This window comes from Acipenser ruthenus, chromosome 10 (genome assembly GCF_902713425.1).
Source record: "Acipenser ruthenus chromosome 10, fAciRut3.2 maternal haplotype, whole genome shotgun sequence".
Classification (NCBI taxonomy): domain Eukaryota; kingdom Metazoa; phylum Chordata; class Actinopteri; order Acipenseriformes; family Acipenseridae; genus Acipenser; species Acipenser ruthenus.
The window spans coordinates 40,471,400-40,499,354 of record NC_081198.1 but is presented as its reverse complement, the minus strand read 5'-3'; the positions used below and the strand labels follow the sequence as shown (position 1 = coordinate 40,499,354).

Here is a 27,955-nt window from a genome sequence, read left to right as displayed (position 1 = left end):
CATTTAAAAGATACAAAGTCACTTGATTCAAAGAACTATGCTTTGCTTGGTTTCCTTAAAAACACAATAATGAAAAACAACTAAGTAATTTAAAGTACAAGTAAAATAAGTAAATTATATTGTTCATGCAATTTAATTATGGTTCTTTAAATGGACCTGAAACAGGTTAAAGACACAATGTCAGAAGCAGATTTCACTAAGATGCGGCTAAGATTTACAATCCACTGTCATTATAACCCCCTTGGGAGGCAAGCATTTTGCATTAAGAGGTGTATATTATTGTGAAGGTGACTTTAACAGGGTTGAAAGCAGCAGATACCCAACCCTGGCACATAAAAGATACTCCATTTTAAAGTCTACACCAACTTAATCTGTTAGTTTAAATGCAGCCAACCTGCTTTAATACATCTGTTTTTTACTCTTGCTCCTCCTGCCAAATCGGTGTAGTTTTTAAAATGACTTCATATTCTGAACACGGCTGTTTGAAGTCTAAAATGTCTCAATACAGTGCTGACTATGCTTACATTCCACAGCTGCTTTTTATGAGCTCAGAATATTTGTATATTAAATACAAGTCATTTCTTTCTCTCTATGATTAGAAGGGATGATTTACAAATAAAAACCTTTCAAAAGTAATGGATTAGACTAGAGATGAGATTAAAAATGTTAACAATTTTTATTTATGCTTAACCAATACTGAATGGTATAAAACTTTATGAAGTAAAACAAAACAAAAAAATGACCTAGGTGATGAGGAGAGAAATATGATCCTTTACAGACAGAAACTAAACATACATACATACATTTGCACACTACTGTATTTATTTTAGCAGTCAACAAACAAGTCAATGTAAAACAGAAACAGGGAGTATCAATTTGTGTATATATGTATATGCAACAACTTCCACCCACATTTTTACTTTAATATTAAATAACTACAGCTGTACAATATTAGAGCTATATATACATTATGTGAAGTCTGCATTTAAATGTTCTACAGTAGGATAATGATTAACTTAAAACCTTAAATATGTTAAATATAAGCCAAAGCAAGTTTATTTTCTTTTTTTGTATTCTAAGCCTTGTGCTTCTGTCCTGAGGCAGGTCGGATACCTCATTAGAAATACAGTTAGGGATAATGTTAAAGTAATCATGGATCATTACTGCCCACTATGCTGATCAGCTATGCCGGCATGTCAGCAAAGGAGTTATTACAGAATTTCAGGTCTGATTAATGATTTCAAATAAAGTACAGTTTAATTCTCTGACATTCAATTTTCTGTGCAAGGCACTCTGTTCTTCACACTTAACAACTCTGCTTCAGGCACCCTGAGGCAGATGGTTTCCCTTTCTTCATCCACTTTTATTAGTTTAACACTTTAATACACATGAGTAAAAAGTGACTGGGGCAACTTCAAAATATCTATTCACTTTTTTTCTGTCAGGTCTAATTCAGGAATACTGGATGCTACACACAAAATAAACAGTCATCTAATTAATTTGTCTGCCTGGAACACACATTTTACTTTCTTTGTTTCTGCCGCATCAAGAGAGAAAACAGGTATGTGAACTGTTTCGAACTTGTCAGCATGGTATCCTAATTGCTTTCTACAAAATGAAGGTTCAAAAAGACAAATTTTCCTTAGAGATTTTTAAGGGCATGCTTTAAATTGCTCAGGCAGTAGAAAGGATATGCTCATCAGCTGGTGACATATGGAGACAGGCATTTATTGGCAATGAGATATCAATCTGCTAGTAATCACTGTCAAGCTGCAAAACTGCTTAATCATAATAAATTCTTTGCTATTTTGTTCCCAAGAGGATGTTCAGCCTCACCTGTAGCTGCCCATTTACTGAACTCATATCTTCGGCCTTCTTTTCTAGAGATTGAACCCAAACTTTTCTTTTCTGTCTGCATCTTGTTGCAGCAGCTCGGTTCCGCTCCAAAAACTTGCGCCTCTTCTCATCAGGGTCATCGCTCATCCCCCTTCTCCGCCTCCCGCCAGTGCTCTGGGTGTGCTGGGGAGGCTGTGCTGGAGATGCCTTTAAGAGAGAAAAAATACAAAATAAAACAAAACCAGTTTTGAGGCAAACAAGATTTAGTAAAAGGTAAAAGTCTGTACCTATGTACATATGTATCACATGTGTAAAATGTTAAATATTGTTTTAATCATTTTGCAATTCTCTTGTTACAGGTATGAAATAATAAATCCTTAATTATCTCTCCCCCTGCGTAACCTCACAGCCACACAGCCAAAAGGTCTGCCTGTAACAGATAAGATCGGTTTCTTTTGATAGTTCAATGGACCTTTTGTTTTGTTAGTGTTGTTACCATGACACCAAATAACTGGTTTATTTTATGGCATAGAGAGTAGTTGTTACCTTGGGCTGAGTACCCCAGATCATGTATAAATTGCTTTGCTAATTAAAATACGATCACAGATACAAGTCTCAAGCCTGGGTCGGCATGATCTTCAAAGACTTCGGCTGGACGACTCCCAAGAAGGGGGGCTGGTTTTGCCTTCTATTTAAAGCTATTTATTTCTGTACTCTTTAATCAAGCTCACCTGATGGCACTGAAGGGTCCTGTAGGGTTAAACCTACAGTATTATTTTGTTTGAAGATTTGTCCGTGCAGTTCGTACGTGGTTACGTTCTTATACATTGGATTTCCTTTTTGTCTCAGAATTAAACAGTTTTTATTGAAAATCACATCAAGAGGACTGGAATTATTATTTTCGAGAAATAAACTAACCTTTTTTTATTATTACATATGCATGACATCTAACATTTTCAATGACGAAAAGTGGTATTAAAATATCCCTCATAAAATATATAATGTACAGAAAGAGAAAAATTAAATTTTTACCACACTGTACATTTAGTAGAGAGCAATTCCGTCTTAGAAACAAGCTGCCTAGTACAAAAAGAGATACTGCAAGATTTACTTTGAACTCTGAAATCTGGCAGTACATACTGGTGTCTCAGTAGTTGATGTTGCCGGCTGCTGTAGTGACTGGAGACATGCTTCCTCCGGTTGGGTCTCTCCATTAGTTATCTGAAGATGCTGCTGCTGGGTTAAAGCAGCCTTTAATCTCTGTAAAGTTAAATAAAATAAAGAAACAATCATAAAATATCAAAATGATGCACAGATTTATCATAAAATATCATGTAATATTTTATATTATAAGACCTTTGTCCATCTTCTGCATTTTGTAACGTGTGTTATTTTAATGCAACAAAATACATCAAATAGAAGGCTTCCGAACAAAAAGAAACAACCACTTTTTACTCTTAGACAGCATGTTTGATGCTGTTTAAATCTCATCCAGTGTAAATGTATTGTGTGACACATCAAGTTGGGTTTCACTAAGATTTGTGAAGAGTACAGATTTTTTTAAAATTTTATTTCAAAGAATTCTTTCAACCTATATTGAATTTCAAATTTCAGAATAGTATTTTACTGTTGGTTTGTACATGAAAAAAAGTAAATAATGCATTATGTGAAGAACAAATGTACTAAAATACTTAGTAAATATTAGTACAAATCTCTAAAAAATGTACATTGGCAAAAAAAAATCACTTGTGGTTTAATACTTTCACACACGTATTCCAATCCTTATAGAAGGCTACAACTGCTATTATACTATACCATACTATACCTTGGCACACAATTATTGAGTTCTATTTTAATCCACCTTTAAGACCACAACTCATTAAACCACAAATACTTGGCTCTCAGATAATATAATGAGAAATGAACGTGTATAAATAAAATATTTTTAAGACTAAGAGCATGTTTTTGCTCTTATGTTCTTCTACACAGTATAATTAGGGTAAGGTTGACAGTTTTTAAAGCAGCAGTAAAAATGTGACCGAGATTACTTTTTGTTTAGTACAAGGAAGAAATTGTGTAATATCCATTAACTTCCTAAGAATTTTATGAATCTAATATTTTCCTGACCCCCTTGTATTTTCTGTTCAAACCTGAACAACATTGTTTGTATATCATGGTGTCCCAGCTGAAAGTGTTCTGACACTAGGCACTCTGTCAGGTGTAGCGGAGCTGTATTTCATAGCTACAGTAATTCACTACACCTAAGCCTCATTTTGTCCAATTTGTACCCGCTTTGGAAGGATGCACATGTCCATGCAAATTAACTTTTTCAGCATTTATACTTTAACAAATAACCGAGAATGCAAAAAAGAACTGTACCCATAAACACTGCAAATCACAATACTAGCAGGCATCAGGGTTGGTGGTCAGAATTCAGACTCATTACATTTAAATACCAGACTTTTTTACTCTTACTTTTAGAAACACAGTTCAGAAAGTGTATTACTCTTTCACGAAGAAACCTGGTCTTATTTTACTGGAGAGAAATATTGCACAAAACACAAAACACATCTTCCACGTCATGTTTCAAAACATCGTACCTGAAATGTCAAGCTTAATATATTTTGTATGAAGTTATTTCATTTATGAAAATCACAGAGTTAAAAAAAAAAAAAAAGGTAAATCTAATAAATCGCACATTGGTTGAATGATACAAAATTACTCTGTAAAAATATTGGTGATATCATTTACGAATATAGTGAGATACAAACTGTAAATGTAGACCATGTTTTTTAAGCACTAAGCCTTTTCCTGAATGTATGTGTATTCCTTTTCAATAGAGATATTTTAAGATCACCATGTGTGTAATTTAACAAATACAGAGTGTACTGCTGCACTTGTAATCACACACTATGAACACTATTCATAGGGTTGTTAGAATAAGATCTGTAGTTAAATTCTATACTTAAATGTCTTTTTAAAAAAATAGCAGTTTGCATGTGAATTTAGCATATTTCAAACGCTACCCAAATCTGCTGCAGACCAATCTGTCAACCAAATTTGCTTGCCATGTAATACTGTTCTAGATAATCCGCACTTTGAAACATGGTATTATTCTCTTGGAACAGTCCATGAAAAAAGTCAGATCCATATTTCATATCTGCCACACAAAACTCATCAGCGTAATAACCCTCCTTCTCATGGGTGTTATCATACCATCTGCTGCTATATTACTTATCTTTATTTTACAACTAATTAACAGCATAATCTTCTAAATTCAGCAAGTTAATTATCATTATTGTGGTCTTTGCAGCATCATCAGTCCTTGTAAAGCGGCATTTCTCCACCCCCAGAGTATGTGTATAAATGATGTAGGTTGGGAGAGGGCCCGTTTCCTTGGAGCGGGCTCATTAGGTGTTTGCTGATGAGCTCGGTATGCAGGAAGGTAGGTCAGAAGAATTCTGCTGAACACAAGGTTCCATGCCGGGCTAAGCTCACTTAATGTACATTTCTGAACATTTGCCAAGCTGCCCTCTGTCAGCTCTCTGTTGAAGTCCCCTACAGCAAACTCTATTGACTGCCCACTGAGTGCAAAGCCATTTCTCAGTTTGTCATACCAAGTCTTCAGTTCCCTTTCAATTCAAAGACGACCACCAAAACATTACATATGGGATATGCCTGCCTATTGGTAGGTATTTTCTGAGTTCTCTATACCAGAGCTGCCGATAGGCCCCTTCCTGGGATGACGCCCTCGGTCCCGCCTACCGAGGGGTTAAATCCACCATACCACGGAAGCCATGTCTATTTTTGCCTCTTAAGACAGTAAGGTAAGACCTCCTGTGTTGGTATCTGAGCGTATTGTGAAAAAGAGCTTTGAGTCTACTAGTTCCCTTGCCTTCAGGCTGAAAGCTGGCTTGCCGCTTTCACGGAATCAGTGACTCCTGATTCAACCTTTTTCTTTCTATCTTTTCTCATCAACCTGCATGCGCTCGCGTTGCAGGCTGCTGCTTTCCTATCTGTGGTACGTGAGTCGACTGCCTGTGCAGTATTGATTCAAAGGAGTGAGTGTTGTTGTCATACCCCTACTTGTCGCGCGACTAAGCTAGCTGCCGTGTGGCAGTCTTAATATCCTTGCTGGCACATCTGCAGTGCAGACACGGTACACCCGCTTGCCTGTGTTGTGCAGCAGCATCAGCTGCCTCGGCCCGCCCACCTCGGTGCGTTGAGCCTTCAAAAAAAAAAAAAGTTCCCACTCCTATTGTTTTTTTTGTACTCTGTTCACAGATTCGCCCGCCGCAGCTTCGGCCTGTGTGTCCGCTGGTATAAGCTACGCGCTGATCAGATGATTACATGCAGTTAGGGTAGGCACCGCTGCTTCAGCTGCCCCCCGGTGCTTTGGTACTTCGGTGCCTTGGTGCACACTGTGCTTGGTGCATACGGTACCCAGTGCACGCGGTGCGGACGGCGCTCGCTCGGTTTGCATAGTGCTCCGGTGCACGCGGTACTTGGTGCAAGGTGCTCGGTGCGCGCATAGTGTTTCCCACGTACATGGTGCTTCGTGCACTCGGTGCAAATGACACTCGGTGCAAGCCACGCTCGGTGCAATCGGTGCGCACAGTGCTTAGTGCACTTGGTGCGCTTAACGACTCTGTGCATACGGCGCTCGGTGCACTCGGTATCCAACCATGACGAGCCTTCCGTGGTTCCACACCTGTACATCCTGCAAGGCAAACATGCTGCATAATGATGTGAGAAGGTCTAGTTAGAGAAAGCGGCAGTTCTGCTAGTGGCCCCTCGGTGGCCCAGGAGAATCTGGTTCTCGACCCTATGCCAGCTCATACAAGGCCAGCCCTGGAAGATCCCACTGCGCCTGGATCTCCTGTCAGACAAGAGGCACTCTCTGGCATCCGGAACTGGGCAGGTTCCAATTATGGGTTTGGCCCCTGACCGGGACTGCTCGACAGCCCTAGGGCTATCAGACGCAGTTGTGGGTACTCTGCAGAGTGCTAGGGCAGACTCCACTAGGTCGCTGTACGCCTATAAGTGGAAGTATTTTGAGAATTGGTGCCTGCCCCTTGCCAGATATCTTGCAGTTTCTGCTAGAACTGCTTGATGCTGGTAGGTCATCTTCCACATTGAAGGTGTATTTAGCGGCTATCTCTGCATGCCATGCCCCCGTAGCTCCGGGTGTGCATTTTTTGGCTACCCGGTTTCTTAAAAGGTGCTTGGAGGTTACGCCCTCCCAGGAGGGCTGTTCTCCCCGACTGGAGCCTTGATGTTGTACTGGAGGCTCTTACCAAGGCCCTGTTTGAGCCCATACACTCCACTGAGTTGAAGCATCTGTCTATGAAGACAGTCTTCCTCTTGGCTATCACCTCCTCAAAACGGGTCAGTGAGCTACAGGGTGTCACTGCGTACAAACCCTGCTTTCCTCCCAAAGGTGATCACAGCCTTCCACATGAATCAGCCTGTGGAACTGGAGTCTTTCCATCTACCTCTTTTTTTTTCAGAGGAGGATAAGAGATTGAACTTCCTCTGCCCAGTGCAGGCGTTGACATGTTACGTGGATAGAACAAGGGCTCTGCATCATTCTTACCAGCTCTTTGTTTGTCACGGGTTACGGACCCTAGGACAAACCCTCTCAAAACAGCGACTGTCCCACTGGATTGTGGATACAGTCTCTGTGGCATATGACAGTGCTGGTTTACCCCCACCTGGGAGAGTAGCTGACACTCTACTAGAGGGTTGGCTACATCTTGGGCCCTCTTCAGAGGGGCCTCACTGCCAGATATATGTACGGCGACTAGCTGGGCTACGCCGCATAAATTCTCCAGGTTCTACAGCTTGAATGTGGTAGATCCTGCTTTGCCTTCAATAGGCACGAGGGTCGTTGAAGTTGTACGTTTGCACCGGTAACCTAGTGATAAGCAGTTCTGATGCATCCCTCGTAAGCTGCCTTTCCCTCTCCCTTGCGATGGCTCTGGTATACATTTCCCATACGTGATGTTTTGGTGGTCATCTTCGAATTGAAAGGGAACGTTAGGTTATTTACCATAAACCTGGTTTCCTGAAGGAGAAGACGACCACCAACCAGCGAGGTCGCATCGGTTGCCCTCACGGCTTCGATGCAAAAAGAGAAATGGCTCCTGTGGAATGACGGTTTTACCTCGGTAGGCGGGACCGAGAACGTCATCCCAGGAAGGGGCCTATCGGCAGCTCTGGTATAGACAGCTCAGAAAATACCTACCAACTGGCAGGCATATCCCATACGTAACGTTTTGGTGGTCGTTTTCTCTTTCAGGGAACCAGGGTTATGGTAAGTAACCTAACGTTTTATGCTTCTGGGTACCCAGAGGGTAGGTAGTTACAACCCTACCCCCTCCTCTGGTAGTTAAGCTGTTAATTTTACTTCTCTGTAATATGTCTCACTGTGATTAAAGATCCATAATATAAATTTAATTCTCTGTTATCCAGTATTATTTAAAATGTAAAAATCCAGGCAATCCAGTAAAAAAATAATAATTACATACTTTTTGTGTGATCATTCATTTTCACACTTATTTATTTTGAGTGTCATTTTGATTAATTGTCTCTATCTTAGTTTCATCAACTGAAAAATGTAACAGCAGGAGCATTACAAAAAAGGGACAGTGTACTTCGAGAGCAGGGGCTACTTTATGGTTTAATGAACATACTTACAGCGTAAAAAAATGATTGCCGCCATACTGGTAGTTAAGGACTTCAGGACACTTAGATATTAAGTATTTATTGTTATTTTTTCTAGTTAAACACTAACAGAAATTAAGACACATCTTATTGCGCATTCTGTCATGGGTGATTGCTTATTGCTTACATAGCAAATGTTATTTAGCCCACAGTTGTGAAAACAAAGTTGTTCATTCCAACACTAATCTGAAACAATAATCCTGAATATACAAATAACAGGGCTCCAGACACACGGTTTGCCTTAGGAGCCAATGGCACAACCCTCAGAGTATTTTTATTTTTGTTTGGTTTTTCGTTGTTCTTATTCTACATTTCTTGAAAGCAATGGTTCATTTTATGGTACATTTTTACACAACAGTACTCGCACATGTTTGGTCACCATCACTCCTGTTGCATGAAACTGACGTTACCATATTTTATTTTCTGCTGGTGTTAAAACACCTCTGGGCTTCCAGACATTTGTATTTGATCAGATTGTTACCATCCTTCTCACACTTCAGTTTGAAACATGCAATATGTCGGGTTTTTTTTTTTTTTTTTTTTTTTTAAATATACAGACGTCATAGCGTCCTCATAAATACTGACACACGTTTTTAATGGGAGAGTCAGCATTTTTGGGGTTACAGGCACCTAAATCCAGAAAAACAGTTGGCAAAAATTTAAATTTGCTTGGAATCCTGAAATAATGAAGCCACAAAGGATATTATTATTCACAAAGTAACGGTTCAGCTTTCACTTTTTCCACCAATGATGACTAATTATTTTTAACAGAATAATAATCATTTATAGCACATATTTGAAGAACTTAATGGGGCCTATTAGGCCACATATTAATTCCCACTGTTGCAGAAACGTTATGACTTTGAAAGACCAACAAGTTATGAGCGAGATTGGTATTCCATTTTTAACACTAGAAGGACCGGAGATATACTCATACCTAGAAGCCCCGCAGCAGTCTTTCTGACGGCTGTATTTAAAACACTGTAAATAGTATAACGAAAGGTCGGATGTAATTGTTTTTTTTTTTTTTTTATTGACTACGTCACATAAACATCTAAAAAACGAAGCATATATATATCTATGAACATTTATTTTACGAATCAAAACAAGAAAATGTAAATAAATAAACACCTGAACAGACATCAGTTTACATTTTTAACTTTTTAACAGCAATCGGTTTATTGTCAGATGAGCAAAAGCAACTGAACAACGTAGATAAATAAACTTAGAAAAAACATTTTACAGAAGCGCACAGCACAAGAAGTTATAAAATAAAGTCTAATTTATTTTTCTTTTTTTCGACAAAAGGGTATTCCTTTATCTTGAGTCTAAGGCTGTTCACAATCAACACAGATAATGCACTTCTCCATGCTGCCTTTCCGCACAGGGCACAGATGTCCGAAGTTTTATTTTTATTGCACTTGCCAACCTGGCATTGGTGTCTCTTGTGGCTCTCAGCGAGGTTGCCAGCTTCAGCAGTGGGTACACGCTTGGCAGTCTCCCTCTGCTTCAAATGCTTCTAGCAAAGTTGCTGTGCTAACTTTAAAATATTTTCTCTCCTTGGTAAATATTTCTCAGTGCATTCTTTGTAAAGTACCCAGGAGTTGATGGCTGCGATGTCCAATACATTGTAAAACACCTGAACAGACCGTCGGGAGCCAGCTTTCACGGAATACATCCGTGCCATCTGATCCAAAACATCAACTCCATATTTTGTTGCGTTGTAAAACTCCACGGTCTCTGGTATTTATTTTCACTAGTCCCGATGCTAATTGACTGACCAAATCAGCGCAGCTGGCAAACAGGCACCAGCCTCCAAAGGCTGATTGAAAACAATAGACTGTCAGTCATTCACTCAGGCAGAGAGTAGAAACTAATCTGATTACAGCGAAACACGTTGAGGACTGGTAAATAAAAATAATAAAAGTAGAATACCGTTCTGTATAATGAAAATACAATTGTTTTCTGTGTGGCTGTCAATGTGACTGCTGCCGGTGCTTTTAGGTATAATGTAATATATCTCCTTTATTTATGCACTCCCGCATTTCATGCTTTGTGAGAATATTTAATACATACGGACAGAAAGGTACACGAACGCACAGCCCCATATGTGTTACACGACAGGAGAAAATTACATTTTAAAACCAAATGCCAAAATGACTGCCAGGGGGCTTCTAGTGTTAAATGCAATTTAACATTTTTTAAACATTACCATGTTTAATAACAGAATGCACAGAGAATATCCCTGAACATGGCCTGGTAGTGGCACCTAAAACATCACTAGAACACAAAATAGAAAAAATGACTTTTAGATAAACAGCTTGGTATTAAACATGATGTCCCTCTGCTGGTTTATGTGAGTATTACACACACACACACACACACACACACACATCACACGCACGCACGCACACACCACACACACACACACGTGCACGCACACGCACACACACGCACACTGCATCCTGGAAAGTGTTGGACCACCCCTGCTGGTCTGTGGTGCGTTGGGGTGGGACATTTGTAGGCCATTGCTTACATACTAAATATCTGTATGCTTGAATAGGTTATCAACAACTCTTCAAAAATAGACAAAGATTTTAATAAACAAGGACGTACCATGAATGCAGTGGTGCCCTGATAGTATGCATTAATGAGTAAGTAGAGGAGTACCAAAAAATAGTGTTACACGTCCCCACGTATAAATAACATACCTGTAATTTTTCTTTTCATTGTTAACATCCTGACAATGTTTTACACTTCTAACTTTAAAGTCTGTTTCAAAGTTCTTTTCAAAATGGTCACTCTAGTGCACTGATAGTGTAAGGATTATTGCCCACATTGTCAAACACGCAACACAGCAATAACGATCCATGATGCGATACAGAACAGAAAAACCAGAGCACTTATTTTCAGTTTTTTATTTTTTTAAATCTCTCTTCCTGCAGTGATTTAGAGGACAGATCTCAAACCCCATGCTCCATTTTGAAAAGAGATTTGAAACAGACTTTAAAGTTATAAGTGTAAAAAGTTGCCAGTATGTTAAAAATGAAAAGATAAATTACAGGTATGCTATTTAAACAGTTATAGCAACACGTGGGGATGTATAATGCTATATTTCAGATATGGCAGTTATCATTGCAGAAGAATAGGAAAAGTATGTTGATTTGTTGACATTCAGCAATTAATTTAAGAGCTTATCCAATGTTTTGCAGATTTAAATAGAACAATGTTTTACCATTTTAGCCTCTGACTGCACAGGTCGTGGGGAGGAGGGTCCTGGAATTCCAGGAACATTAGGCACAACGGTGACAAGCTGATGAAAATACAAAAACTAATTTAGACTTTTTAAAACCCAAAACAGATGACATACAGTGAAAGTAATTTAAAATTGCACACTAATCTTCTGATGGGATATTTCAGTCAAAGCCCTATATTCTTGTAAGTGCAATCACTTCAAGATGGGAAAAAGTAAAAAAAAAAAAAGGCAAAACACAACCTATAAATAGTATTCTCATACAAGTTGGTGTGAAACATCTTTTTTTCACCTGCAGTGTTTGAAGTGAAATCCCTACAGACAAAAAGACAGAAGACTTTTCCCCATAGTGACACTATCAGCAGCTAATCATCTGCTGTTCAGTGTTCCAATCCAGCAGTCAGACCAGCCAACACAGGATCACTACCGCTAGCTAAAAACTCAACACTCTATTTATTCTATGACAGCAGCTGAAAAGGTTTCTGAAATAATAAACACTGGAAACCCTAAATGATCCACTTCCACTTACTAAATACTAAGTATGTTGATAAAACTACAATGTCTATTAATGTCACGGCACACAAGTGGGGAAGTTTCTTTAATAAAAGTAAATCACAACAAACAGCTACAAAATATAACAGAAATTATTACAGACCAAAAAAAACCCCAGAAATAAACCCCCCCAAAAAACAGAATGTGAATTAAATCTTTATCAAATACAGTAAACTGAATGCAAAATGTGCTCTTCAAACATAAATCACAGCAGTTAATAATAATAATTATTATTATTTTTAATTTTAAACTTACTGGGATTGTAGTAGACATATGTACACTGGTGTTTGCTATTGTGGCAGGAATAGCAACTGGCATGGTCTGGCCATTAGGGAGTTGTAAAAGTACAGGGAAAGAGCCAGAAATTGGGCTGCAGGAAAAAAGCAAAAAAACAGAAAAAGGGAAGAAATACTTTAAAACAGAGCAAGTTACAAATTCTATATTAAAAGTCTAAATTCACTCCAGCATCAGAACTCTATTTTAACAAATTAAAAAACAAAACACCATATTAAAACTACATGCTGAATATCAAATAATCAAGAAATCCCAACCAATTAAACAAAATAAAACTTACAATCACATGAAAATGAAATCACATGGCATAAAGAAAGAACGTACAAAAAATATTGAGTAAATAAGTAACGTTTTCAAGCTACTTACACTATTGGTCTGTTTGCGGATGGAACTTGTGTAATGACAGTGCTAGATGTTGGAGATGGTAGTGCTTGCTGTATTACAACATTAGCATCTGAGCTTGAAAGAAGTACACTGGGGACTTGGAGCGATGCTGGACGAACTATAGTAGATGTAGGATGTGCAATCTGCTGCAATGAAACTTCCTGAAAATACCATATAAAAGCTCTGCTGTATTAAATGAGTAATAGAATAAGTCAGTAATCATATTCTTAAAATAATTCCTCAACCTTTTTCTTTAAAACATTTTAATTGTTCCCAATAAGAGGACTCTTTTCATGTACTGTAGCAGCAGTGTGGAGTAGTGGTTAGGGCTCTGGACTCTTGACCGGAGGGTTGTGGGTTCAATCCCTGGTAGGTGACACTGCTGTTGTACCCTTGAGCAAGGTACTTTACCTAGATTGCTCCAGTAAAAACCCAACTGTATAAATGGGTAATTGTATGTAAAAATAATGTGATATCTTGTAACAATTGTAAGTCGCCCTGGATAAGGACGTCAGCTAAGAAATAAATAATAATAATAATAATACTGTACAGTATGAAGTTTAAATGTATCTTCATAAGCAAAATTCATTTTTAATTCAAATACTTTTTAAATTATTTTGTCTTCTTGTCTACAGACAGTTAGCAACATTTACCATGCAGTTTGAAAAACACATCATTTTTTTTTTTTTTAATATAGGCTTCTTTAATTGTAATACCTTGTCATCACTTGTAGTGGATTCTGGATGAGGAAGTGGGCTGTCCTGGTGTGTTTTTTCTACTGCTGAATGCTCTCCGGTTTTATTTCGTACAATTGGTGTTGCGAGCGGAGATAAATCTAAGGGCATCTAATAAACATGAAGCACCATTATTTTGAATTAATTCTATTCTGAAATCATCATTTTTTATCAGAAGAACAAATATAAAACATAGGCCTATGCTTCAGCTATGCAATCTTTTTCATTTTTTAAATGTATTTTACCTTTTTAATGTCCTCTTCTGCAATCTTTTTGAAATCATGTTCAAAAGGGCTTGTCAGTTCATTAAACAACCCCACTTCTTCACAGTTCTTCAAGAAGCGGGTTGGTGTCGGAGTTTGGTCTGAAATGACCGACAAAACAGTACATTTTTTTACCTCCAGTATGTGGTGGGCACTATCTTTACCAAGTTTTACCAACTATACATTTAACACAAACACAATCAAAGTAAAGCCACGTGCCTTATGTTTGAATGAACCTCAACATAATTTAGCAAGTGGGCCATTCCATGATATAAGAATAATAAAAAGCCTAGGACTTTTTATGATCAGGCTTCTGTGTATTAGTATATACCCATCACCACAAACATATTGGGCTTGCCATTAGTCTGACATTGACTTTATCAGTGTAACAAATATACAGTTTTAAAGGAATCACAGTTTATACAGTGTATGTTCTTTCATTAGGAGTGAATGTATATAAATTCAATACCAACCAGCTACAATGACACTGTCATTACGTGCTGGACCAAACTTTAGTGTCATCTCATGTTTGTGCTTGTGGACAGCCAAATGGTCTTCATTAGTAAAACGCTTTAAATAAATAAAAAGTGGAGACAGAAATTAGAAATTACAAAAATAAATGGTTATATGAGCTTTATCAAATCAATGGACCCAAAAACCAATCTTCATTTGAAAATAAGGAATAGTTTTTTTAATGGTTTGACGCATGATAAAATACTGTAAATTGTAATACTAAGGGACATAGTTACAATAAGTATTTAAAGAATGGAATTAAATTACAATGTTTGATATACTGTATAATAAAAGTAAAGAAAACCCTATACCACAATATATTCGCAAAGGCAGATAAAAAATGAATCATCCTTACAGTTTAAAATATAGTAGAATATTAAAAATGAAAACAATTTTTTGTTGTAATTTGTCTGTGTTTAAATCAAGAGCAGTCTTTCATATTTAAACAGTTCTTAAAAATAAATACATACCTGTCCACAGCCTGGAGCAGTGCATAGAAAGGGTTTGTCATCACTCATATTCAGCAGATCCTTTTATCACCTACATTTAAATAAGGGCATTTAAAAGGTGCAAATCTTTACGCAGCGTTAATCAAAATAAGTTTTCACACACATGTAGACCATGAAGGGTTTCTATGGTGGCAAAACATGAATAAGCGAGGCAAATTCAGGGAGTGTAGATAATTCTTATGCACACAGGCCTGTAAAAGTCAGACTTTATAGGTTGCCCATCAAAATGCATGACAGAATCATGGCCTCTTGAGATGGTAGTTTGTTTACCGAAAAATGTGATTTATTTTTTTGTGTGTTACAATGGATAACAGAACAACTATAGAAACCCAAATACGGTACATTGTTTTGAATTTGTGCAATTCATCAAATTGTAAATTGAACATTTCTATGTAAACAACATGAACAGATTAACAAGGAAAGAACATTCTGCCTATTAACTTTCAGTGTTACACATTTTGATTTTCAATGAGAGCGTATTACCATTAAAATCAAAGGTTAAATTGTTTTCTAGTAGGTGTGTAGATACTAATGTTTTGATGTAGTTGCTGTATTTACAAACGTTATTAATATAACTCACATAATTACATTACTACTGACTGTACAGCTATCCTCTGTTGCTACACAATAACAGCTGTATTAAAAAAACAAATAAATCAATCAATCATAAAGTATTTACACTTCTAATAAAATCAGCGCAAATGGATGGAAATAGATCCCTGCTTGCGCTACCTGGGAACTTGGAAACCGCAAAACGTACATTGGGTACGTTGCATCAAATTTAAACATATCATGCTCGTAACTGATTACATTTCAGCAGGGTCAATGGTTACAGAAATACGTTCCATTCAAGATATAAACAGCAGACAATGGTACTTTTGTTTACCCAGTCCTTCATCATAATATTAACATCTCACACTTTCTTGGGTTGGGTATATATATGGTCGTCGCCATATTATTACTGCACTGTCTAAATACACGCAACGCCCATTAAAAAAACTAAATGCTTATTCACCATTTCTCTATAAAAGCTGGCAACAGTCAAACCTGTTACAGTCGTTGTTTACCTCAGCTGTCATAGTTCATACGGTCAATGTTTACAAACTTACCCACGGGCTCAACCTTTCCGAGGACCAAATCCCACAGCCTCATACTAAATCTCGCGATTACAACCCCGAGACTGTCTGTTGATGACAAAACGTCACCATAACACGTGACAAAACACGGGACACCGATTGAAGGAGATTGCCTGCGATTGCAGCGGAAAGATCCTTTATTCGGAATGGAAGGAATTCAACTATTTACAGACCCGATTACTGTGCCGCATTGTATTTCATGTAAATGTGTGTTAAAGGTAGTTCTCCCAACAGAATCTGCATACAATTATGCGCATGTTGCGTACCTAACATGATTTAGCCTACTTATCCTTTAAGATTTTTCTCCATTGGAAAATTTCCCCATTTTGATACCCACCCTACATTACAGAATGTTTTTTTTAAAAAAAACAACCGAGTAACATGGATTGTACCAGCAAGATCACGTGTGCATTCAGTTTTAATGTGATTGGTGCTTGAATTTATTGAAATGTGAGAAAATACAAATACAATCATGCAGGAGTCATAGGTCTCCCTACAGTTGTGGTATTACACCTCAATGTCTTTCAAACACTCCCCAAATCATTCAGTCTGTGCTTGGAACTCAAATATTGAAAATTGTGTAGCAAAGGGGGGAAAAAAAGTGCATATGCTTGTGTATTTTTTGTTTTAGTAAACCCATTCAAACACAGGCACGACATCTGACATTTACATTTTAACTTCATTCTGGGGCCATAGTCCTACAATTAATATTGCCACCAACTGTTCCAGCACAAGTGACATGACAGTGTTGAGATATGAACACAAATTGCAAGATTTTTTTTTTTGTCATAGTCGGTCCTCGTTGTGATGAATACAAACAGGATCCATTTCAAACAGCTGTCCACTGAATCCCAGTGCCAGGCAGAAACACAGCATTACACTAGGAGTCTCATTTTATGTGCATTTGGTTTAAAGTCACATTGCCAACAGAGATTGCAGCTTATCATGCATTTCGAGGGATGGCAGAGGGCATAAAAACACCCAGTAAAGACCAGTAATTAAAACAGCTTTCTATAGCGCAGGAAATAGAAGATATGGAAGTCAAGTAGGGCTACAGGCTTAGTTTTATACTATAAAATACAAAAATGAGTAAAAAACAAACACACACAAGATGGCTGTTGAATAAAATCACTTAAGTGTAATGGAAGTGTATGGTCAAAAATCTAAAGAGGCTGCATCAAATGTCGTACATGTCTTTGTGGGCGTGAATTATACAGTTATGAGTTCACATTTTGAAAATAAAAGATACTTAGATTACCATAAAGGCTTTAGTATGAAAAAAAAAAAAAAAAAAAAAAAAAAAAAAAGAATACCATTTGTTGCATGTTTAACAGTGTTGAAACTTTAAATGGGATCCAAGGGAAAGATTAACCAAAAGGCGTTAAGAAATTGAAATTACATAATCATGATAAATACTTGTCTCATTTACATACCAGTGGCAGCAAGTTTTACTATAATGTCTCTCAATTATAAACTTGATTTCCAGAAAAGGTGATTTAGTTCTGCATTTGGAATATATCAGAGCCATGTATTTTAACTGAAGTCAGTGACATTCTTTCCACACATTTTTACTGTTTTATTTTGAGTGTTCAACACACTTGGAAAATGTACACTTTCATGACAAACACAGAACAGTTCTGATAACCACTGTAAATATGTAGTTACATCTGGATATTCATTGTGCCAACATTTGAAGCAGAACCTTTACATGGCAAACAAGATTAAGAAAGCAACCATCAAACAGAACAGACCCATAGCTTCAGACAGGGCAAATCCAAGAATAGCATAGGAAAACAACTGCTGCTTTAGGGATGGGTTTCTGTGGAGGGGGAAAAAAAAAAGAACAATTTACTTGAATATGAAATACTGCAGGCTCATAACATTTTTTTAAAGGAAAAATGATAAATTTAGTGTCCTTGCTCTCAGCCAGAGAAATGTTAAGAAACAATGCTTAATGCATCAATGACCAAAACAAAACTTGCCTAAACCAGATTGCCATTTGAGAAAATAAAATGTTTGTACAATACATTTGTTTTTCATTATGTTTTTAGAACTTTTTTGCATGTGTATATTCAGTCAGAGCCCACTACTAAATGTAATATTCCGGAACGTTTTGATTGTAGCTGCGTTCTGCAGAACACAGTAGCAAACCTCCCCATTCTAAACGTTCTTACCTGGCATAACCAATAATAAGGCTGCCAAAGACTGTTCCAATTCCAGCCCCAGAACCAGCCACTCCTACTGTGGCAGCACCAGCACCAATGAACTTCGCAGCAGTGTCAATGTCCCTGCTGACAGCACTAGTCTGAAACCCCCTCAGTGCTACTTGAGAGAAAGTGTTCTGTGTCCCACTCACAAGTGCAGCGTTTCCCTGAAAAGTCAAGACATATTCAAATACAAAATTAGTATATTAGGTTAGCTTGGATTGCTTTCATCTATGATGTTGTTTTGGTTCCCCTCCCTCAAACTAGGACATTTACATAAAACAATGTTTCTAATTGAGCATATGATTTAACGTATTCATTTTTTTTTTTTTAAAGTTAAACTTAGGAATTATTTATATTTTCTAGGGAGGCATCAATGCCAATAAGAGCAAATGATGCCGATAATAAATAACTGGAGTTCTTCAGTTCTCAACCAGCACAGGAGTGGAGCATAACCACCTGTAACTCACCTCTCCAGTTCTAACCTCTGGCCGGGACAACACTGATGCCGAGAGGGGCCTGTACAGAGCACGGGATCCAGCACGGACCTGCATTCAATTAAACACATGGCATGAGAAACACTTCTGGTTCATCAATCAATTGAATGACAATAACAAAAGGCATGTCAAGTCTTTGGAAAAAAACAAACAAGTTACAATAGTTTAACACCCCTGCCCCCTTACACAAATGCAGCATCATTTTATTAACCGTGTAACATCAACTCTAAATGCAACGTAGTGCAACTTGCAAAGCTGAAACCTTTTGGTATCCAATAGGTTAAATTTGTGCCAAAAATGATTGACAAAAGTTGCAAGCGGGTTGCGATATAGGCTTTGCATTCTGTAACCTACAATGGCTTCATAATTAAACCAGTAAAGGTGTAAGCAGCAATTGCATAACCTGGAAGTAAGTTCTCAGTCGCATACACCAGGTTCAAAGTGTTACCACTGTTAACCGTTAAACTACTCCCCAAACTCAGAAGATTGTACCCCTCCCTCCATCTTGCTCCTCTTTCCACGTCGTTTAAAGAAAGCAAGGCCTTCCAAAAGTTGCAACGCGACATTAAAATATTAACACAGTGCTAACTCTTTTTCAAGCAAACTGAATGTTCATGACATTTTGGCTCTTTGTATTTAATGTATACTGAGTGGACAAATAGCACACTAAAGCTTAGGAAAAATATCCACATGACCTTGAATGCAACATACTGGTAACGTTACAATGTTACACTCCGTTTGTACAAGTGAAACACACAACTGCACGCAAGTGATATTTTATTTCCATTACAATAACTTGCAGGCATGGTGCGTTTCAAGAACCAAATGCTTCTTGTGACCCAATTGGTCAACATCAGCGGGGGGGAGGAAACAGTACAAAAAATCTCAAGTTCAGCACTAGGCCCAGACGAGATTAGACATTTAAAAAATGCGAAATCAAGCCTTTTTAAAACAATTTCTTCAAAAAACTCACCAGGGCAGGTGTGGAGACGAATTTAGCGCAGGCGTACATTTTTGACTATTTATTTGCTCCTACTTTCGGCTTTGATCATAAACCCGTGTCTGTCTCTGTAAAGAACAAGGAAGATTTAAGGTCAATGGAGATTCTTTGCACGAAATGAATTGCAGCGACACTAAAACAATCTGCTCTGTTAAATGTTTGTTTACAGAATTTAATTCCAGTTAAATAATTTAAATCAGATGCATTTACTCAGAGGATGATATGTGATTGCAAAAGTACTAATTTCACATACTCTATACAGCTTCCTTCCACTCACCGGCAACAGAGGTCGAACCGATTGGAAACTATTGCGCATGCGTATACCTCTATTTATATAGAAGCCCGGATGGTGAGAGGGTGACTTTCAAGGTCACTTTGCAACAACTTTATTAATAAAAATGTTAGAACATATGTTGGTGCACTATGAATAAGATCCTGATTTGAAGACTGTAACATTCACATAGGAGGTTATGTAAATCAGGTTAATACTGTAAGCAAAAAAAAAAGTTTAATATGAAATTAGTTACTTATTATCTAAAATATACCGTAAAAGATGGAACTAATGAAAACAACTGAATAAATTCAATAAAATACATCGTAATAAGTTTTGACAGCATTTGAACCACTTTCAAACATGTATTTTATGATGTCTGTTTAAACATATAGTTTTGAAAAGTACAGTCTTTGAAAAGAATGAATCATTTATTATTATTATTATTATTATTATTATTATTATTATTATTATTATTATTATTATTATTATTATTATTATTTATTTATTTATTTATTTTTTTTGCAAGGATATTTATCCTTGGTGTATTTTGTAATTAGATGCAAATAAAACGTGGAAGAAAAAAAAAAAACCAGTTACATTTACAGAAGAGTACAAATGCCTGCTGGTCAGTTCCAGGAAAAAGTTCAGTCACCATGAAATATATCCGAACATGTATAGAGTAATACCCCAAAACAACTGTACACACTCACACACACACACACACACAGTGTCATCAAACGACACCGGTACTGTCAAAGGACAGACCGGAGCCCCTAAACCCCACTCAGAGTCCTTTTAATTCAACTTCCAAAAATTACACTATTTGGAAGTACTGTATATGTAAAACAGTCAATGGTAGAGTATGTAGTATAGTAAATTAAACTTAAAAAAAGATTTGACAAACCTTTTGACAAAAAGTTTTCTGAAGAAACTGAGAAAGACTTTTCTTTTAGTATATCTACATATGTTGCATATAGAGTTAAACCCTTTTTTTAAAATTTACCATTCACACCTACTCCAAGTCTATTGTATTTCACTAACAGTTTTATGATGTTCAGTTGTTTTTTGAGACGATTGCTGTTTCTGCAATAAAGCTGTGAGTGTAGTTCAAAGAAAAAAAAGACTTAAAGTGATGATACTGTATATGCCATCATCAAGATGACAAACCTGAAAGAATCTGGAATGAAACCGTCACTTTGCTCCTCCAGTGCTAATAATCAGCTGTCCAGTGATCAACGACACTACAGGGGTTGTCATAGAGGCAGACTTCTCTTCGGCTCAATATTTGCTCCCCTGTACTTCAGTCCTAACCTTCCACCAATGTTAGTAAGGCTTTTAATACATTTTCCCATAACCTGAACCTTTATGTAAGGTGTGTGTTGGTCTCATCATTTTGTTGAAAGAAAAGACAAGTAATTCAACTTATGGTTTACAAGCTACGGTATATGCAATTTTAAAATGGTTTCTGGCAACTGCATACATCGGAGTGGAATGACATATAGTAAATTCATGTATTATAAAGTAAGCAAAGCATTTGCAGATTGATTTATTGTAATATCATGCAGCTATAAAACTACAAAAGCCTTTACTCATACATGCAGTATCTACACTGTACCTGTTGATGTGTGCCTTTAGCATTTATATCCCACAGGAAATATTCCAAGAACCTACTTATGTGCACCTACTTCTGGAGGTGTAACAATTCACACAGAGAATTTATATTCTTGATGTATTGCATGCCTGCTGCTGGGGCAGGAAGCCAAAGGTAATGAGCACAGTGAGAAATGCGTCTCTTTGTGCTGGGTCCTATAATTGAAGTATCCCCTACTGATTCTTCAGGTGCTGGCTGTACATTTTGTGTAGGCTTTGAGTCATAGTCCTGAAGGCTCAACTGAAACTGCTGAATCAAGGATACAAATGGAGTGTGGGATTGTAATGCTGTATACATGTGGAAAGCAATAGCAACAATCACCTGTGCTTTCTCTTAGAATGAGTTTGGTTTTGACAATAAAAACAGTTAAGCCAATTTGATACATGAGATTTGACATTCAGTGTGATGTGTTGGAAGACTGGAAAAGTCTCATTTTCTTCAATGCTATGCTTTATTTAGACAAAAATGTACAATGCAAATAAAGTGTGTGCAAGGTGTCGTCACGTTATCATGCAGCAGTGTTGTATGTATGCTTAAGCAATAATTGTTTTTTTTTTTATTATTAATTGACGAGGCCTGCCAGTATTAACAGTGCATTGTGATTGTGACATAATCTACTGCAACAGAGTGATCTGATTGGTTAGACAGGTTGTGAATGGCATAGATGCGTAGAACTCTGGGCAAATTACTAATCAGATAAGGGTCCAGTCTCAGCTGGTTTGGATCAGCAAGAGCCTAGATGGTTAGATGGTGCATGTGTGAAGAGAAAGGAATAGGGAGAATAATAACACACCTTTGTTAATAATAGGAATTTGTGCTGAATTCATAGGAGAGGCGTAAGACATTCCTTTAACTGTAAAGTTCAGTCAGTCAGGTGAGCATTATTTATAATCTTTTCTCTTCAGTATATTTTTTTGTTATTGATTTCTGCATGCATGTGATCTTTGAGGATAGCATATTGCTCTTTTGGAAAGTGCTGCTTCTTATTTTACAGACACTGAAGAGGTAACCGGTAGTGTTGTGGTATGATACCGTAGGCTTCACCTGAGTAAATGATATTAAAGACAGAGTTTTGAGTATACAATATAAAACATATAAAAAATGCATTTTGTTCTTTTGTTTGAAAGATTAAAATCTCCTTTAAAAAAAGAAATATGATGATTGACCAGCAGAGGGAGCGCCTATAACTTGTGAATATCTGGTCTAAAACCTTGTCTACAGTTACACATAGAAAACATGATCTGGTTTAACCTTTTAGAACTAATACTTGCAAACACAAGTAATATAACATGTTTGAACACAATCTCGTTATTCATACTATTTGTGATAACACCAACGCAGTTTATTAGACAGGTAATAAGGGTCCACTAGACTCGGGAGCCTATCACAGTACTGTTATCTATTGAGAGCTGAGGGAAGTACATTTTATACCTTTGTGTGCAGCAGGTATTGTTTGTGTTACATGGCAGAGCTACAGTAATTCATGGAAACAATAATATATTTCATAACTGTGAACAGTAGACATTTAAGGGTTAACACGGTGTAACTCTACCCACCGCTGTCCGTTCACAGGTAAAATTTTGTATGTTGTTGTCATACACTTGTCATTTATATGCCAAACCTACAACATGAATTTTCAGGTGGTTGTATTCTGCCACATAAAGCAGCACTGACCTCCTTAACCTTTATGAATTACAATTAGTGGATGTAACACATCCTGTCAAATGCTTCAGCAATCTCTGCCCGATCTATTCTGCTGTTATTGTAGCTCATAAGGAAAAGGAAAATCTTGTTCTGTTCTTCAGTGGAACTTGACAAGGCTGTAGAAGCCTAGCTGACAGAAGAAAACATCTGCTTTGCCGCTGCCCCTACCACATCAATATCGGAGACTTGAACTATATGTAAAAAAAAAAGCAACAGATACACAGGAGATTGACAACAACTTCATAACGTTTAAAAACTGAATTAAAAGAAATACTTTTTTTTTTTTTTTACAATTGAAATACTTTTTTTTGTGAAAATACAGTTTGATCTGTGATAAATAATATAACTATTACATAATATCATTAACAGTTTTTTTTTTTTTTTTTTTACTATTTTCAATTCCCTAAAAAATAACTAAATAAACATGATATCTAAAAACACAGTCCTATTGTCTTCAGAAGTGTAATTCATAAGTATACATGTAAACAGCTGGAAATTAACCTAGTAATATTTCTGCATTGTGTTACAGTATGATGTCATCAAGCATGGTGTAGATTAGCTTGTGGAAAAACCTTGAATCATCAAGCCTGATTTAAAGGCTGCTGTGACAGACTGAATGTCTTTTTGAGTGGAATTTAACCAAGATGCATGTAATAGTGACCAATTTTTATTTACATGGGAAAAGGAAAATAAAATAAGTATTTGTTACCTGCCAAAGCTCTTCTTTTAAATGAATTACAAATATCTAGGTTATTTAAGATTTCTATATGCAATATGTTCATACTCAAAGCAGCAACACAGATTAAAAATAAATAATTTTAAAGCAAATGAGTAAAATACTGAATATCTTTATAGAACATCCAATGATACATTACGTGTTAAATATATTACTTCATTATGTGATATACTGTCGTTGTTTAATCCACAAGAAATATGTATTTAAACAAACTAGTATAGTGTGTATTGTGAAGGCAGTAATGGTTCAATTTCAGTTGTCTTCTCTCAGTATTTATATTACAGTCAGAGCATGTTAATTGCCAACAGTTTTACTAATAGCTAAAATGTTTCAGCTGTGGAGAGCAAGTGTAAACAGGGTATTAGTGTGTACCGTACCCTTGAGCCATTATTCAACATGCAATCTTGTATTCATAACTCGTCATCTTTGTAAGCGTGTCATGGCAAACTCATTCATTTTAGTGTTCTTTTTGAAACCCACTAACTGCTACTGATAATAATAACTGTAATGGCATTTAAACTGCCAAGGCAATCAATAAAGACACATTCATTAGGTTAGGTTATCATAAAAAATGGAAATGACAAAATTGGCCTTGCAAGGAATACCTTGATCATCAGACTAACGTGTTAAATAGCACCCGTTTTCTCCCATGTTGCAGTGTCTATAATGGTGCTAAATTTAGTATGTTTTGTATCAAATGGATTATGTGATAAAAGAACACCAGTTTTCATCTGGAAAAGATTAAAAACACCCCTCCCCCAGTCGTTTTTGTCTAATACTGTGTATTAGAGAATGTCATTTAAAGCTGCATGTGTAAAAATGTGTGGATGACAGAATGGCAGTGCGATGATTGCTTTATAGATATGTGCTTCCTTCATCGTCTTCAAGGTCATGCAGATTTACAATCAAAGCGCTTATGGCTCTTTAATAGGCTGCGTTTGAAGCTGATTAAAAAAGCAGGGAGTCTGCTTTTGTTAATGGAATGTGTTTGACCTTTTACTGAGGGTTTATCAGAAAGCTGCAAAATAATACACCAGCATGCATAGATGTTAACAATAAATACATATTCATTTTTTTTATTTTCTCAAATACAATAACGGTGCTGTACTGACTTCTTTCTAGGGAATGGGTATTTGTGTTTTCTTTTGATTCCTATGTGTGAGCCCTATTCTCTATCCAGTATCGTTATAGTAGATCCCATTCCAGACAAGGGATCATGCACCATAATTGCAATTGCTTCAGAGCCGATTGAGAAAAACAATACAGCCTTTCCTGCGTTTAATTGCTTGACCTACATCTTAGTTCAGAGAGCTAATAAAGTTAGTCTGTTGTAGGTCCTGTCACTGCAGTATGTCAGTAGCAAAGTGCATTCTCAGCAAGTTCCAGAATGTTCAATTAGCTGTTTTTATAGCTGCCATTAATACGTATTCATTTCTTTTCCACCTATAGATGTTCGATAGATGTTGAACAAGCACCAAATTAGTATTATTTAAAAAAGGCCAGTGAAAGATCAATAAAATATGAAAGAGGCACCAGCGTGTGTATGGAGGTGTTCCCAGTGATGTTCTTTCTCATTTTTTTTTTATTAACTCTGATTTGTTTTGGGTAAAGTATTAAATCCTTACAAAAAAAAGGAAATTGCTAAAGTCCTAAAAAAAATACTGACTTTGTTTAAGGCATATGAGATAAAGTTGACAACCTTGTTCTCCGTTGGAAATTACTTAAAATTTTGTATGTATTAAAAATAAGACATTACAGTTATAGACAGAGACATAGTTCCAGAGGCTAATAAATTACTCTTTCAGCGTGCCTTTCTTTTATTGAAGTATGTTATGCTTTATGAATAATGTTATATTTATGACCAATACACAGGCGCAAAACTTTTTCCCCCTAGAAAGAGACATGATTGCCACACAAATTCAGAGATTCTCTCCCGGGCTGGAAGAGGAGGAGGAGGAGGAGGAGGTGGGGTGTTATTATTGTCAGTCAGATATTCAGCAAAAGATTTTATATAAGTTTTATAAATTGGGCACTAGGAAGCACAGAATGGTCCTCTTTCGCGCTGTACAATCTTCCGTTGTCCAACACACTGACACACTTAATTTCTGCCAGTTTTTTATATAACTATAGGACATACTGTATAAACTTGGTTTATTTAAAAAAAACAAGGTCATTTTTGGAAACCACATTTGGTATCTCTCCAATCCAGCACTTGACATGTCCAGATAGTCACACGACATTGTACAGAAATAATTCTGCAGAGAAAATTTTGAGATATGGGGCCAACAAAAAGTAAATTGTTAAAAAAGGTTTTGCCCCATTAGTTTATCTAAATACTAAAAATCCCACCCACCATACATTGTTTCTCTCTACCAACATTACCAAAGACCAATTATTCAGAAATCCACAAAATCTAGTACCACTCACCCAGGCAATAAACCAGGAGCAGTTCCCCCAAATCAATCATTGTCACTTTATTGCCTTGTCAGTAGTCTGCTTCCTGTAAATGTATTTGCTCTCTACATTCTCCCCCCATCAGTTGAGTTCCTTGTACATTAAGGCGACTATATTAACAGCGAGTGGGGGGCCAGGACTGGCATACTCAATATATCAACATCAATGTGTCGTATCACCAGGCTTTGCAGCCATTCTCACTACAATATTCTTAACTTTAAGCTTATGAGTCTCAGTCGTTCACAGCATGGGGCATCACCTGCAATAGGATTAGTGACTGACCACCATGGAGAGGTTCAAAGAACGCTGGTATGGCTGTTCCAATCCCACCCTGCCATGTTTTGAGAATGTAACCTATTCAAGAACAGTTGTCAGCAATTTGTTTATCCATAATACAGCCCAACTCACCATAAAGATCACTCACTGTTGCCGATATTGGTAGTGGTGGGGTTGTCTAAGCTTGCAGTACTGTAGTTAGCACAATCATTTATTCACATAATGGGGTCTATTGATAGTTGATCTAAACTGGATCTAAATACTGCCACTGAGATTATTAAAAATCAAACATATAACAGTGCATTTCTGGCAGTGGCGTGCCGTGACAAAATGGACTGGGATAGCAGAGTCGTCGTAAACCCCCAACCCCCCCCCCTCACCGACCCCCTCCTTTTTTTAAGTGGCAGCTACCTGTAAGCCACAGATACCTTTCATAATTTGAATTCTGAAAGTGCGACTTACAATTGTTACAAGATATCACATAGAGTAGTATGTTCCATAGTATAAGCAAGCACACTGTACGCAAGTGAGTGAGGCAACGTAATGTTATTTGACTGACGGTTTACTTGGCATTGTCTGGTCAGCAGAGAATACCTTGAAGGTCCTGACGGCACGCCACTGATTTCTGGATATAAAAATATGCAAAATGGCATTTCAAATGCAAGGTCAAACCATGCTGTGACATTCCTACAAATAAATTATATAAAAAAGAAAGAACTGGATGCTGCATAGCTTTTTGTTATTAATAATCTCTGAAATGCACGTTGTCTGCTATTTCCCTGAATTTAAAATTCCTGCATATTGCTCGAGAAAAAAAAAAAAAAAACACCAATCAAAGTAGATTCCTTTCATCATAATTTCTGATTGTCAGTATTACCTTTTCCCACATAGCATTTTAGCGCTGTCACAAATCTTACATTTTATTGACTGTCTCATTTTGTTACCTTTCATATTTTATA

At 36.9% G+C, this 27,955-nt stretch overlaps 2 protein-coding genes across 5 annotated transcripts in view; both read right to left on the bottom strand.

Moving 5' to 3' along the window:
• The window catches only part of LOC117409383 (cyclic AMP-dependent transcription factor ATF-2-like), a 29,055-nt gene extending 11,447 nt beyond the window's left edge, over nucleotides 1-17,608 (bottom strand). The window contains exons 1-10 of one of the 3 annotated variants that reach the window (XM_034015352.3): nucleotides 16,174-17,608; nucleotides 15,026-15,095; nucleotides 14,516-14,612; nucleotides 14,025-14,143; nucleotides 13,762-13,890; nucleotides 13,028-13,206; nucleotides 12,623-12,737; nucleotides 11,798-11,875; nucleotides 2,977-3,096; nucleotides 1,837-2,043 (exon numbers count right to left, since the gene is read on the bottom strand). In XM_034015352.3, coding sequence (XP_033871243.1) covers nucleotides 1,837-2,043; nucleotides 2,977-3,096; nucleotides 11,798-11,875; nucleotides 12,623-12,737; nucleotides 13,028-13,206; nucleotides 13,762-13,890; nucleotides 14,025-14,143; nucleotides 14,516-14,612; nucleotides 15,026-15,073 — 1,092 coding nt within the window. In that variant the 5' untranslated portion in view covers nucleotides 15,074-15,095; nucleotides 16,174-17,608. The other 2 variants (XM_034015371.3, XM_034015362.3) reach the window with 2 other exon arrangements.
• A 144-nt stretch (nucleotides 17,609-17,752) lies between these two features.
• LOC117409396 (ATP synthase F(0) complex subunit C3, mitochondrial-like) lies at nucleotides 17,753-20,270 on the bottom strand. Of its 2 annotated transcripts, none has more exons than XM_034015392.3 (5): nucleotides 20,179-20,270; nucleotides 19,875-19,969; nucleotides 18,875-18,952; nucleotides 18,375-18,571; nucleotides 17,753-18,019 (listed from the first exon to the last, which is right to left on the bottom strand). In XM_034015392.3, the coding sequence occupies exons 2-5, from the start codon at nucleotides 19,911-19,913 to the stop codon at nucleotides 17,905-17,907; spliced, it is 429 nt and encodes a 142-aa protein (XP_033871283.1). In that variant the 5' UTR covers nucleotides 19,914-19,969; nucleotides 20,179-20,270; the 3' UTR covers nucleotides 17,753-17,904. The 2 variants fall into 2 exon arrangements, with proteins under 2 accessions (XP_033871283.1, XP_033871275.1); XM_034015384.3 differs by having other exon boundaries at nucleotides 20,155-20,245.
• Nucleotides 20,271-27,955: the final 7,685 nt, after the last annotated feature.